The following is a 15707-nucleotide window of genomic DNA, read 5'->3' on the forward strand; positions in this document are numbered from 1 at the left end:
TTGATAACCTTCTGCCATTTTCACACCTAAATAATTCTTCATGTGTGAATGTAGATGCAAATACTCATTCAGTTTGTTTGCTATCTGAGCAGGATCATCAACAGTCGAACCATCGATGTCAAGTGGACCAATCAGATTCATCCCCTTCCTTTTAGAGTTTATATAAGTAAAGAAATCCTTGCCGTTTTTCTTAGCATCTTTTGCCAAGGATTTCTCGTAATCTGCCTTCACTTGCCTAACCTCCTTTGTTACCTGATTACAGAATAACTAATATCTGCCATAGGCTTCTAAGCTGCTTGAAAATTTATATGCATCCCATGCATTTTTCTTCTCTGTTACGAGTCTCATTAGTTCATTAGATAACCATTTAGGCCTAAACCCTGAACAATATTTCTTAATAGGTATGAAACTTTTAGTAGCATCACGATTAATTCCTTGAATGCTTCCCACTTAGAATTTACTGTTGGTAACATCGTCAGTTGATCCCACTGTACAGAATTTAAAAATTGTCGGAGACCACTGTACTCACCCTTACGGAAGCAAAACCCTTTCCTTTACCCCTGATGGTAATTAAATCTTTAAGTAAATCCCACATCAGTACACTGTGATCACTGCCACCTAGTGGTTCCTTTATCTGCAAATTCTTAATACACGAATGATCACTGCTGATAACCAGCAGTGATCATTCATTTCAGTTGATCCCACTGTACAGAATTTAAAAATTGTCAGAGACCACTGTACTCACCCTTACGGAAGCAAAACCCTTTCCTTTACCCCTGATGGTAATTAAATCTTTAAGTAAATCCCACATCAGTACACTGTGATCACTGCCACCTAGTGGTTCCTTTATCTGCAAATTCTTAATACACGAATGATCACTGCTGATAACCAGATCAAGAGTATTACTTTCTCTGGTTGCCTCTCGAACATGCTGCTGCAGAAAACAATCATCCAATAAATCCACAAAAGTCTGATTAGTGTGTGAGTGACCAACCCACAAGTTCCAGTCAATATCTGGGAAGTTAAAATCCCCCATTATAAGACATTCCGATTTACTAGCCCACTCTATTTCTCTGTACAATTGTTCATTGTACTCATTCGAGTCATTAGGCCTATAACACACTCCTACTCTTATTTTTGCTTTCGCAGTGCTTATGTCGCACCAAACTGACTCAACAGTGCACTGTTCATCTATATCAACTTGATGCACTTCTTTTGATTTTATGTTTTTCTTAATTAACAGCATAATACCTCCTCCATTTCTATCCTGTCTATCCTTTCTGTACACATTGTACTCCCCAAATTCCAGTTCTGCATTCCTTATATCTGTGTGACACCACGTCTCTGCTATCCCAACAATATCTGCCTTTGATGTCTTGACCAACACTTCAAATTCATCAAATTTATTTACTATACTTCTAGCATTGGTATACATGCAAGCATTCATGCTCCTACTCCTATTCCTAGTTACCCTAACACATCCCATATACCCACCTATTTCAGGATGACTGCCATCCTTGCCTGAAACCCTAAACACCCCACGCTCCTGGTCGCTACTTATTCTAATAGAAGTTGTGCAAGAATCACCTTCACCTCTGCCTACGGCTACTGTTAAACTATTAGTCCTTGTATCCCCCAAGCTATCAGTTTTCCGACCCACCTAACACTGCCTTGATAGCATCAGTAAATATTCTTGCACCCTTTCTATTTAAGTGTATCCCATCCCTATAGAAGCAGTCTCTCCTGTTAACAAGTACAGTCCAGGCTGAAAAAATTTCTATCCCTTGAGCCTTGCACATTCTTTCCAGGGCCGAATTGATCGACAAGGCTCTCATCATATACTCCCTTCTATCGTGTCTGGGCAGAATTGCAGACACTTTCAAATTCAACCCTAATTCACAGCTTTTGTTCAACAGTCACCTGTACTTGTTAAGTAATTCTGACGGTCTCCTACTCGTAATATCATTAGTGCCAACGTGTACAACTATATCACCTTTTGTACCCTTAAAAGATGATATCCGCTCTACAACATCATCAACCTTTGCACCTGGCAGACATACCCTGGTCCTGTTCCACCTATCCTTTTTTACAAAGCATGTTTCCTGTTTTCCTGACAATAGAGTCACCAACAACTACTAAAGGTAAAGGAAAGGGTTTTGCTTCCGTAAAGGTGAGTACAGTGGTCTCAGACAGTTTTTAAATTCTGTACAGTGGGATCAACTGACGATGTTACCAACAGTAAATTCTAAGTGGGAAGCATTCAAGGAATTAATCGTGGATGCTACTAAAAGTTTCATACCTATTAAGAAATATTGTTCAAGGTTTAGGCCTAAATGGTTATCAAATGAACTAATGAGACTCGTGACAGAGAAGAAAAATGCATGGGATGCATATAAATTATCAGGCGACACAGAAGCCTATGGCAGATATAAGCTAGTCTGTAATCCGTCCACAAAGGAGGTTCGCCAGGCGAAGGCGGATTACGAGAAATCCTTGGCAAAAGATGCTAAGAAAAACAGCAAAGATTTCTTTACTTATATAAACTCTAAAAGGAAGGGGATGAATTGATGGCTCGACTGTGGATGATCCTGCTCAGATAGCAAACAAACTGAATGAGTATTTTGCATCTACATTCACATGTGAGGAATTATTAAAGTTTGGAAATAGGAGATGGTTATCAAATTGTAGCAGGGTGCTTAATGATTTTGTAATAACTGAGAGCAAAGTGGAGGAGAAATTGTTGAAGTTAAACATAAGAAAGGCACCTGGGGTGGATGGGATCTATCCAGTTATATTAAAGGAGACAGCAAAGCAACTAAGCAAACCCTTAGCCATAATTATGAGAGCATCCTTGGACTCAGGGGAGGTTCCCACGGACTGGAGATGTGCAAATGTATCCCTAATTCACAAAGGGGGATCGAAGGGTGACACGAGTAATTACAGACCAGTTAGTTTAACTTCTGTTCCGGGTAAAATAATGGACTCACTGGTTAAAGATGCATTGCAGGATCATCTAGACAAGACTGCAGCAATAATTCAGACACAGCATGGGTTTGTTAAGGGAAAGTCTTGTCTGACAAATTTGATTGGTTATTATGATGTGGTCACAAAGGAACTGGATGCAAAAAATAATTTTGATATCATATATTTGGATTTCAGGAAAGCTTTTGACACTGTTGCGCATGGAAGACTATTGTACAAATGGGAGCAGAATGGTATTAAGGGTAAGTTGCTACAATGGATAAAAGGATGGTTAAGTTGGAGAAGACAGAGGGTGGTAATCAATGGGTGCTGCTCTTCGTGGACTAATGTTATTAGTGGAGTCCCACAGGGTTCGGTGTTGGGTCCACTGTTGTTTTGTATATTTATCAATGATATTGATGAAGGTATATCAGGCTTAATATCGAAGTTTGCAGATGATACAAAGGTTGGCAGGGTTGTTAATGACAGTCATGGCAGTGTGCTACTGCAACAGGATCTAGATAACTTGGGCATATGGGCTAAGAAGTGGCAACTGAAGTTTAACCTTGACAAATGCAAGGTACTGCATATGGGTAGAAGTAACCCCAGAGAAATGTACCAATTGTGTGGTACTACACTTAAGGTTGGTAGAAAATGAAAAAGACCTGGGAGTAATTGTGCAGTCAGATATGAAGTTTTCTGAGCAATGCAGACAGGCTGCCAGGGCAGGTCATGGGGTTTTGTCAATGATATATAGGAATTTTGCTAGCAGGGAAAAGGAGGTGATTGTCCCTCTGTATAAGGCAATGGTCAGGCCACGCCTTGAGTACTGCGTACAGGTCTGGAGGCCTCATTTTAGGAAGGATATAGATTTGCTTGAGCGTGTACAGAGAAGAGCAACAAGATTGGTGAGGGGAATGAAGGGATCCTCTTACCAAGAGAGGCTTAAGTTCTGGAAATTGCAGTGGCTGGAGACTAGGCACCTGTGCGGTGATCTGATTGAGGTGTATAAGGCCTTGAATGGGTTGAGCATGCTGAATTCTGATGGGATCCTTCCACTTGTTCAGATTACGAACCTACGGGGGCATAAATTCAAATTAAGAAAGGACAGATGTAGAATAGATGTGTGGAAATTTGCCTTTAGCCAGCGGGTGGTTAATTGCTGGAACAAACTTCCATCTGTTGTTGTGGAAGTTGATAGGTTAAATAAATTTAAGGAGGAACTGGACAGGCATTTGGAAGGAATGGTGCGATTTTTTTTTTTTTTTTTTTGGGCTGATGCTGCATAAGCTCATACACTTACTTTCTTGCATCACATGTCACTACTACTAATACTACTACTACCCTGAGAGAAAGAGAGAGAGTCAGAAGTGGAAGGGAATCACCAAGAAAGCAAGAAAGAGAAGAATGATGATAACCAGCTCAGGACCCTGAGTTTGCCAAGCCGTACTCACCAGATGTGAGTCCCTGGGGTCATGTACTTTCTTTGAACACCAATGTATATACAGTCGGACCTCCATATAACGAAATTGATCATTCGTTTGAAAAAATTCTTTATAAAGAAATATGACCTTTTCAACAATGAAATACTGTAGTTCAACTCAGAAATACAGCAAAATATGGGAAATTAATCAGAAATAAGTGGGAATGAAAAAATTTTCTAACATTTTAAAACAATTAATTTATAAATACACACATATTAAGAAATGACTACTTACATGAGGGGCACAATATATTTGTACACCTTTAAGAATTATGTCATAAAATATTTGTGTTTTTTTTTGTTGTACACTGGATTTTACTGTACATCGTTCATAAAAATGTTTGCATTTGTTTAAGCACTCAAATATATTTTCTGGCACAGTTTCTTCACACTGAAGGCCTCGATGCAAAGTTTCAAATGCTGCCAACATTTCATGTTTGGAAGGTTTAATATTGCCCTCAATTTCATACAGCTCATCATTGATATTCTCACTAGTTCTTTGAATACTCTCCAAAATGTTGGAGTCACTCGGATTTTCAGCCACTATGACATCATTATCAATTCCTAAAAATTCTTCAAGAACAATTTATCCACTGATCAAACCCCCCCCCCCTCTCTCTCTCTCTCTCTCTCTCTCTCTCTCTCTCTCTCTCTCGGAGTTCTCAAGATTGCTCAATGTCTTGCAGCAGTTCATCCCTCTCATCTCCGTTAATTGGCGTTTTAGCAAAACTTGCCTTTGTGAAACAATTCTTAATTGTTGTTTACGTCACATCTCGACTCCAAAACCTTTTGCCAACTCTGATATGCACATTCGCAAATCTATAACAGAATCTACAGGTTGGTTTGTTTCTATTCTCAGTATAATTTTTTTCAGTAGTGCATTTTCAAATTCTTGTAATGCCTTGGTCCATTGGCTGCAATTTAGACGAGGTATTCGGAGGGAAAAAAACAAGCTTCACACCTGTAAGTTTCAAAATTACTGAGTGAATCTGAGCAGGGCAGTTGTCGACAATCAAAGCAATATTTCTGGGTTTTTTTCACGATCTTTCTATCAAATTTTAAAATCCACTGTTCAAAAATTTTGCTTGTCATCCTTTTTTGTTGTAGTTGTAGTCCAACTCTAACAACTTTACTCCTTTGAAACATCAGGGTTGTTTACTTTTGCCTGTTACCAAAAGCTTCAGTATTTCATTACCATCCATATTTGCACCAACCAAGACCGTAATTCTCTCCTTACTATTTTTATCACCTACACGTTTATCACCTTTAAAAGTCAGTGTCTTGTTCAGCAAACATTAAATGAATAGACCCGTTTCATCAACGTTCAATATGTTTGGGTTCGTAGTCCTCCATAATTTTTTTGAAAACTGTTTCTTTCCAATGGGTACAGTCTTCTTCAATTACAACCCCACTTTCACCAGAAATAGCTTTTTTGAGTAAGCCATGGTAGTTTTTAAATTTATCCAGCCAACCAGAACTGGCTTGGACTGTTTTATGCCCAGAAAAGATGCATACTCTATAGCCTTTTCTTTTATCAATGACCCTGATATCAGCATGTTTTGGTCTTGAGTCAACTTCACTCACTTAAAAACGGCTTCATCTACATCTTCATACAGGCATAATTTTGCACACTTCTGACTGGGTCCCATATCCTCAAACAGTTTGAGAATCAAAACAGTTTTTCAGAATGGTTGACTTACCTGGCAGGAACACCAAATTTTAAAGCGATGTCTTTTTTTTTAATGCTGCAATCTACACTATTAAGGACTTCCACTTTTTCCACTACACTCAAGAATTTCCTCTTAGACATTGTAAGGTTATTTGCACAGCAGCTAAAACAAAACTGATTTAAGGACCACTTGTACATACCATACAGACAGGCGAAATTTAGTGAAAGTGTGGTGGACTCATTTCTGCGAAACAACAGATGAATTTCTGGGATAAAGGAAAATCACTCTCTCCTAATTTTCTAATAGGATGCTTACAATAGAAAACAGGTTGACCAGAGCTAGTGTCCATCTCGGGAATATTCTTAATTTTAATCTTTCTTAATAATTGTGGACACATAGATAGCAGTTGACCAGCGCAACTTCTCAGTACAGGCAATACTAAATTGTGGAATGCTCTTAAGAATTAAACTCTTTAGCTATTAAAAGATAAAGTGATCAATTTTTAATCCTTTTAGCTCTTAATTTCTGCTTTCTACAGCATCAGCTCTATTACCTAAAGGCCAGAGGTGCAAACAATGCGTACCCAGGTCTCTCGAAATAAGTTTGTTATATGGAAATTTTCTTCGTTATACGGAAACTATTTCAATGTAATGACCAAGGGGAAATCAAAAAAGTTCTCTACGTAGAAAAATTCACTATATAGAAGTTTGTTTGTTTGTTATTTGGTTTTTAGGAGCATTAGCAACTAAGGCCATATTGCTCAGGGATATGCGGTGGTCATTCCCTGACCTTTCCGCATCCTCCGGTGGTGATGGGCTCGAACCCCGGTCTAATCAAGAAGCGTGTGCTATGCACTGCTGCTCCTTCCCACCTGGCTACGGAGGTGCCTAGAAGTTTGTTAAAGAGAAAGGTCCGACTGTGTACACACACACACACACACATATATATATATATATATATATATAATGTGATGTAAAAGTTAGGCAAAAGTAATAAAAATAAATAAATATGAATATGAAGCTATCATCAGAGGCAGCAAATGCACATCCTCCACATGATGCCTAATTATATCTGATAATTAAAATAAATATGATATTTAAAATAAAAAACATCAGCCAGTAGTACGGCAAAAATGCAGAGCGAAACGAAACGCAAAATAATATAAAATAAACAGGGAAGGGAAAGTAGCGATAATAAGACAAAAAGGTAGTCGATAATCCCCTGTATAATTTAGTCATTAAACCCAATTAATAAAAACGATGTAGATTTAAAATAATGCCAATTATATATAATTTAGCGGTACCCCCCTCGAAGGTACCAGTTCCAAAAGACGTGAAATATCACCAAAAAAAGGGGTTAAAGAAACTACAACAACTAAAATATCAAAATGAAAGACTGACCATTATGCCCCATATCGACAGAGGACCACGAGGCCAATAATGGTCATGGAATCGCTGCATTTCAATCGTTATACAAATCATCGCAAAGGCGGAAATATCGAAGAACCAAACCACCCTTCCATTCTCCGATAGATCAATCAATGCAGAGGGCTTGCATGGCGGTGGTCCTTATGCAGCAAGAAAATAATCTATAGAACAGACAGCACTCTTGATCAGAGCCACACCACTGACATAATGCAAGCTTAACCAGCTTATATAATAGAAAGGAAAAGAATAGATGGCGGCACAGGCGCTGCTTATTTAGCATATCAACCCTCTACCTGTGCATTTGCTGCCTCTGATGATAGCTTCATATTCATATTTATTTATTTTTATTACTTTTGCCTAACTTTTACATCACATTATATAAATTAGTGGTAGTAGTGGGTTGATATGCTAAATAAGCAGCGCCTGTGCCGCCATCTATTCTTTTCCTTTCTATTATATAAGCTGGTTAAGCTTGCATTATGTCAGTGGTGTGGCTCTGATCAAGAGTGCTGTCTGTTCTATAGATTATTTTCTTGCTGCATAAGGACCACCGCCATGCAAGTCCTTTGCATTGATTGATCTATCGGAGAATGGAAGGGTGGTTTGGTTCTTCGATATTTCCGCCTTTGCGATGATTTGTATGACGATTGAAATGCAGCGATTCCATGACCATTATTGGCCTCGTGGTCCTCTGTCGATATGGGGCATAATGGTCAGTCTTTCATTTTGATATTTTAGTTGTTGTAGTTTCTTTAACCCCTTTTTTTGGTGATATTTCACATCTTTTGGAACTGGTACCTTCGAGGGGGGTACCGCTAAATTATATATAATTGGCATTATTTTAAATTTACATCGTTTTTATTAATTGGGTTTAATGACTAAATTATACAGGGGATTATCGACTACCTTTTTGTCTTATTATCGCTACTTTCCCTTCCCTGTTTGTTTATTTTATATTATTTTGCGTTTCGTTTCGCTCTGCATTTTTGCCGTACTACTGGCTGATGTTTTTTATTTTAAATATCATATTTATTTTAATTATCAGATTATATATATATATATATAATGTGGTGCGAGACAGGTTTACTACAACATGCCAATACATGGAGAATGCTCTCCTCTTCAGGATAACATTAACAGTTCACAGTGTACACATATAAAGAATGTAATCAAGGAGGTTGTTTACCAGTGACCATATCATAAGTTGAACCTTTTTTTTCCTTCAAATCTTGTTGTTTTTTTTCTTTTTTTTCACTCATTCTGAGTCCATGCAAGTAGTACAGGTGGATAGCATCATTGCTTTTTTTACACTATGGGGAAAAGATTTCAGTTTGATTCCCATCACTGAATAAAATTGAATAATATGTTCCTTGAAGGGTTGGGAAGCTTTTTCTCACTGTGGGCTATTTTGTGAATCTTGGTTGAGGGTTTGATGGGTTTTTCATCCCAAAAATCCCAGAAACTAAACATAAAATACATGCAATTTACAGACAAAATACACCAATGCCTTTATGGCAGGAGTGTCCAACCAGTGGACCACATGCAGCCCACATCTTCACATTTGTGTAGTCATGTAGGCAGTGCTAAGTATTATGAGTCTCCCAAGTTTGAAAGTAGCATATCACAAAATATATTTTCATGTTGCTTAGTGACAATATACAAATGGATTTTCATTGGATGGAGAAGCTATAAATTCAAATTATTTTACTTAGTTACCAATTACTTTCATTGTGCAGGCAATTTCAAACAGCAGTGTACAGCTAGGAATGACTGCCACCTTCATTAACTACTGGGTGAGGAAGTGTGACTCATCTCATTCTGTGCATGACAAGGTCTGTTCTACATATCTGAAAACCCTTCAGTACATCAAGGAAATAACTGAAGAACACCTCTAGTTTGGTGTGTTTTGCTTGTTAGCTGTCTAGACAAACTCTCTTGGAACTCATATACTCTAGTGTGTATAAACTGTTTATATTTTTTCTGATATTTTGATGAGCTTTTGGTGTGTGGGTGTCTTGATGCACTTGACCAGGTTTCCACTTTTACATTCCCTCTTGGGACTGAAAATATTAGAAAAAATCCCTATGCTGTGCACATTTCTGAAGTGGTAAAGTCATTCTGCCTTTGGATCTACAAATTTTGTAACTGTTACATACTTATAGGATCAGATTTTATAAGGACTGCCTTCCTTCTTTAAGTAAATTTGTATGGAGAATGGGTTTCTGATCAAATATGAGAGCATACAGAATGTGGTACCTCTTTTCTTTATTTGCATGGGCATCTGCTTATGCATCCCTCTTCTGGACTGCAAATTGAGTGCATCATGATGCTGTAGACTGTCCTTTAAGATTTTCATATTTCTGATGACCTGTTTTGCTGTTGAATTGAAGATTCTATTTATAGGCTAAAATAATTATACCTGATTGTGCTGCTTAGTTTTAGTAGCTGAAGAAGAATGTAATGGCATCTCTTGAACATGCCGTCTTCCTGTTGGTGTATGAGACAATTTGGTGAATAACATTTTGCTGTATGTGACAAATTGGTGGTTCTGATAATTTGGTGTATGCACAACAATTTGATGTGTCACACAGAGATCAGAAATTAACAAAAGTAATGAAATAAAAGGTTTAGGAAATGAGAGAAATTTAGCAACACAGTACTAGCCTACTACTAACTTCTTTCAATAAAAATTATAGCACAGGTTGAAAATTGAATATCAGAGGATGCACATTACCCAGCCGGCATCCATTAATCATCCTTACTTTTGGTCTGTGGAACAATCTCCTCCCCATGTGTATTTCCTGAAAATTGCAACTTACAGAAGTGAAAAGTAGTGTGAACAAGGTTCTCTTGTATTCCAATCTTTAACCTATCCGTGTCACTTTTTTAATAGGATCTCCTAAAAAAAAAAACTAGAATGTGCATTAATAAACAAAGGTGGATAGTATGCTCTATTAAAAGTATAAAATATCAGGAATGGTATCATGATCACTAAATTTGCTATTTACAGCACAGCATGTTAAAAGTTCACATTTCCTATCATGCTCTTTCATACACCAAATTCTCCCAAAGAATTCATTGAATTGCCATAATCACCAGTTGTCTTTCACAAAATTGTTATGTGCACCAAAACTGTTATACAGTGAATTGCCTTTCAATGAATTGATGTGATCCCAACAATACCATATGCAGTACACCATCAAATTTTTGTTATAGCTCAATTTAATTTCATTATAACAATGTTTTCCTGTAGTTGGTTTAGGCAGTCTTTGAATTATTGAAGTTATTTACAAGTTGCAGGCACTTCAGATTTCTTTGTAGATGTATCTTGAATAGTTCATACTAAAATACACCGAAAACCCCATATCAGGTGATGGCAGTGACTTTAAAATACTTATTAAATTAATGAGGATGTGCTGCTGCTGCTGCACAGGCAGACCTACAAAATTTATATAGGTATGTACAAACTGATATGCATTTGTAAGGGGCTGCTAGCACAATACACAATATTCATGGAAAGGAAAGGTTTGGTCATATATGCAACAAAACCACTGATGGGGAAAGTTGAATGAGTGAATGAGATAGGCCAGTTACTAGATTTAAATAGAAGAATCGTAGCAAACCCAGGAGTAATGGCTGATAATTTACATAGGCACTTTTCAGTTTTTCTGATAGTTGAAAACATGTTTTTACCACAGGATCTGGATCGATGTAAAATAATCAAATCAATATTGTTTCAGAGATGAGTATTATAAGAAAGAAATACTGATCATCTTTAGACTCCAGGAGTGGAGAAGCACCAATATTTTTCCAGTGCAAAAGAGTTGATGGGCAACTATAGACCGAGTTTTAGTTCTGCATTGGTCATAGAATTTATGGTGATGAATATGATACAGGCAACAGTAATATCCCTAATAGCTCACATATAGCTTCATCAGGGGAGGTCTTGCATGAACAATCTGCTGAATTAGTACAATGGTTTATAAAGGTTGAATAGAGAATAAATTTGAGCTGCAGTTTTACCACCTATCAATGTTTATAGATGCTGAAAGAATGCTTTAAGATTCTTCAGAAATCCATTTGAGCATGCTTTCATTCAGTAAAATCCCATTACAATGAAAATTGCAGTATAACAAAAATATTTCCAGGTTGGTCATAGATGATATGTCTTATTCTTAGTTTTACTTGACCAAAATAGTTTTGATAAAAAGTTTCAGTACAACAGATTAGTCCACCTGTGCATAAAATATATAAAAACTTGGTGTAAATATGAATAACTGTATATCCCATATTGTAAGTATGGCTGTGGTATTCACTTTAAAACAGTTTATTTTTTCTTCTGGTATTTTTGTGAAAATGAAAATTTTGAAGGATGCAGAAAAAGAAGTCAGTGTCACATCTAATATTTTTCCACATTTTTGAACAATTATGCTCAAAGCCAGTATTCTCCCAACCTGCACAGTATACTGGCATCTCTCACAAAAACAAACAATAAAACAACAATCCAGTTGACATGTGATGTTGCAGGCTGTGAGTTGAACAGCTTTTTGAGTCACCCATCTCCAAGAGGAAACTAAGGAAATACTCAAATCAAAGAAAACATACAAAAATTAGAAATTGGACTACAGCAAAAGAGACCACTTATTTTCATAATTTGAAGCTTTTTCCTTTAGCACCATACTAAAAGTTCAATTAAATTAGAATTAATCTAATTGAACTTAATGCAGCATGAATCCACATTTAAATTACATTACAATTGAATTTTTTATTAATGCATGAAAAAAGTAGACATGATTAATTTGAAAAGTTTTTTTTTTCAGTTGTATGTATTTTAATAGCTCTGAATGTGTGGTTTATTAAAATTTCACATAATTCCACATTTCTTATAAAGTATACTTTTGAAACTAATCTTTGAGAAAATTTTTGTATGATAAAGTATTTTATCATTTAATTTAAAGTATATATTTAAATGAAATAAAGCACTAATTACTGTTTCTGTAGATTAGGGAGAGTCCAGTAAAATTTATTTTAACAATTGTTTTTCACAAAAAAAGTGTCTGAATGATATTCACTAGAACAAAATGATTCATGCACCCCTGAGAAGTTGGTAACAGGATTTTACTGTATCTGAAACTACACTCCTTTTCTATAACATGAACAAAGCAGAGTATTTGCTTTTAATACTGAACTAAAGAAATGTAATGATTTGCATTTATACAGTTTGGTCAAATGTCGAATTCTAGATTGCACATTACTGTGTAATCTGGAAACCCATTTTTGAAGATTATCCCATCTGTGTGCCACATTTACTGTATACTGCCTAAGTCTTTGGGTTATGGTTGGTACAGTTGTTTGATAGCTTCCTCTACAATCTGTATATAAACAAGATGCTGCCCGAACAAATTTTTCACTATCTTCCCACAACATGAAACTTATCTGGCAGTCAAGCTGATTGCCAGACATATGTTAACACATTCACTGCACATAAGCATTCAACAGTACCACAAGTGCTGTAACACATAAGAGCATTATGACACAGCACCCAACATGCCATATCTCATGTGTGGTCATGCTTAAGCAGTCAATGTATGAGTGGTATAGAAGTAAAGGCTTATGCAATGAACTGCTAAATTCTGTTGGCACACTAATTGAACTTTGGGCTATTAGCATCAATGATTTTTTTTTATTATTATTTTTTTTATTCTGTTGAAGTTTATATATGTAGATAAATTTTGGTTAAAAGTTCTAATTTACAGCTCAGCCTACAAGTAAATATTGCTTTTAGCTATGAATTCCAGACATATTTTTCAATCACTATTTATACTTTTTTTTTGTGGGATGTCGAAATGTTATTTCTCAACAATCCAAAAATGTATGCAACCATATGTATCAGTATTATACATGATTTGGTAAACCTCCAGTTGTTGCACAGAGAAAAAACAAAGTGTGCTACAAAATATAATCTCATATTGAAAAGCAAGCTATGCGTTGCCAAGGTTTCACTTTTGCACTTCAGATAAAAAGCACTGCTGCTTAAAGGAGAAAGATGCTACTGCTATTTATTTCAAATGTGTGTCATTATCCAGTTGGCTGTTTCTGTGGGTCTCCTCCCATCTTTCCATAGTAGCTAACTGAACACAGTCAGTGAAATACCTGGTAATTCTGTATATTATTATTGCTACACAACCAGAAGTGCTAATTGTAGTTTACTTCTTCATATAAAAGATTACATTTTGTAAAAAAACTTAGTGTCAGTGTCTACTACACAAAAAAAAAAGCTAGCTATGTAGTGATTCTTTATCACTTTTATATGTCTGAAACAGTTGCCATAAGTTTGGGATGCAGATATCATAAACCCCTCATTTGGGGTGCACTTTGCTGTAGATTAGCAAGTTATGCAGAGCCAAAAACTGAATACAAAAGTTTTGTAAAATATTAATTTGTTATTTTTGTATATTTCATGAAAGTAATTCTTATCTTTATATTCCAGAACCAAAAGTAGCTCCGCTGATGCAGAAGACACTGAAATTCATGAAGCAGCATTTCAGACGGTAGAATAAACATCTCTTTTATTTAAGAATAAGAGGCCTTAAATAGCTTCTACAGGTGAAAATGAAATTTTGTAAATTACAAAGAAAATTTATTTAAGAACTGTAATAATTGAAGTCACAATGTTATGTTTTGTGACAACTGTATGTATATTACTTTTAAGTAAAGTATGGAAAACATGTTCATCTAGATTAAGACTATGTCATTAAATATTTTAACACTCATAACTCACAGGTTTTTGCACCACTTGATGCACTACTTAAATTCATTGTGAAATTTCTGTGTAATAAGTTATTAGTGTGTTAAGCAGTAGAAGTTGTCTTATGTACTTTAAATCTGTGATGAGAAGTAGTATTTACCAATTAAAAGAGCCCTTTCCAACATTAAAGAACATTTTCTGTTCATTGTGAATATTTATGTATAAAGTATATAGGAAAGTGAGAACTGGCACTTAACATTTATGTTCCAATTGGCATTCATCATGGTAATATTTATTCAGATTACTACTGTAGAATATGCTCATGAGGTTTATTGAAATTTTCCACATGGGCAGTAGTATCCACTTAGAATGAGTGAAATAAGGTCTCAGTTCTATTTCAGAAACAGGCAAACATTTTATTCTGATATGCACAGCCAGATAGAATGACATCTTTAGGTTTTTTGAAAGAAAACAGCCCAGAAGGCCTACAGCATTAACTGTTAGTTCACAAGATCAAAATCACCAAGTTGAAGCAGCACCAGTTACAATCAATCTGCTAAATAAGAAAGGATCACTTATTTTGAGGATGGCAGTGGCACAATAACATTTATAGAACATTGCCCAAGAATCATATTTTATGACAATAAAAATGAAGTTAAGCATATCTTTGCTAAGATGGCCTTTTTTTGTGATACAATCTTGAACTTTATATGGGAGAAAAGATATATTTTCTATATTAATTTCTAAATTATTGTGTAATATAATGTGAATTAACTAAGCCATCACCCTGTATAAAGTATTAAGATGTTAGTCTAATCTTAGTACCAGGACATCATTTATGATGGTTCAACTCTAGTCAGCTACCAGATTTCCTTGATCATCTTGCATTTGAGGATTAGCACACCTGTCCCTAAGTTAGTAGTGAAAAGTTCAGAAAAAAAAAAAAAAAAGTAATAAAATATTCACACTCATTGTTTTGAGTTCAGGCTCAATATTGAATAAGAAGTTCATTATACTAATCACAATTCAGATATACAGCAAGGCTTAGCTATTAATTCCTGGAGGGATTAGGTCTTTAAAGGAAATATTTGAAGTTTGTTGATAAAATCCACAATATCCCATTGTATAAGGCAGTGGTTAAGTCACATTACTCTGAAAGCCTGATCTTAGGCACAATGCAGATGAGAAGAACAACGAAAGTGTGCTATTAAAGGGTTTGGTTTTGCACATTGCATCTGGAGACTAGGTACCTGTGAGGATATGTGATTGAGGTATTCAAGGCTTTGAACAGTGCTGATAGAATCCTTCCTCTTCCTCCAACTAGACATGAAAGGACATCAATTGAAATATGGTTGCAGGATAGATATGCAAAGTTTGCCTTCAGTTAGTGGGTAGATTGTTGGGACAAGCTTCCACCT

At 35.9% G+C, this 15707-nt stretch overlaps 1 protein-coding gene across 1 annotated transcript in view; it reads left to right on the top strand.

Annotated features, from left to right (window-relative positions):
- EloA (transcription elongation factor elongin A) overlaps positions 1 to 14140 on the top strand; it is a 123316-nt gene extending 109176 nt beyond the window's left edge. Inside the window, exon 12 of the mRNA XM_090386935.1 lies at positions 14032 to 14140. Within this exon, the coding sequence (XP_090243061.1) occupies positions 14032 to 14096 (65 nt within the window). The 3' untranslated portion in view covers positions 14097 to 14140. The remainder of the gene's footprint in view (positions 1 to 14031) is intronic.
- Positions 14141 to 15707: the final 1567 nt, after the last annotated feature.

Source organism: Mastigoproctus giganteus, chromosome 12 (genome assembly GCF_048544385.1).
Source record: "Mastigoproctus giganteus isolate SK-2022 chromosome 12, ASM4854438v1, whole genome shotgun sequence".
Taxonomy (NCBI): Eukaryota; Metazoa; Arthropoda; class Arachnida; order Uropygi; family Thelyphonidae; genus Mastigoproctus; species Mastigoproctus giganteus.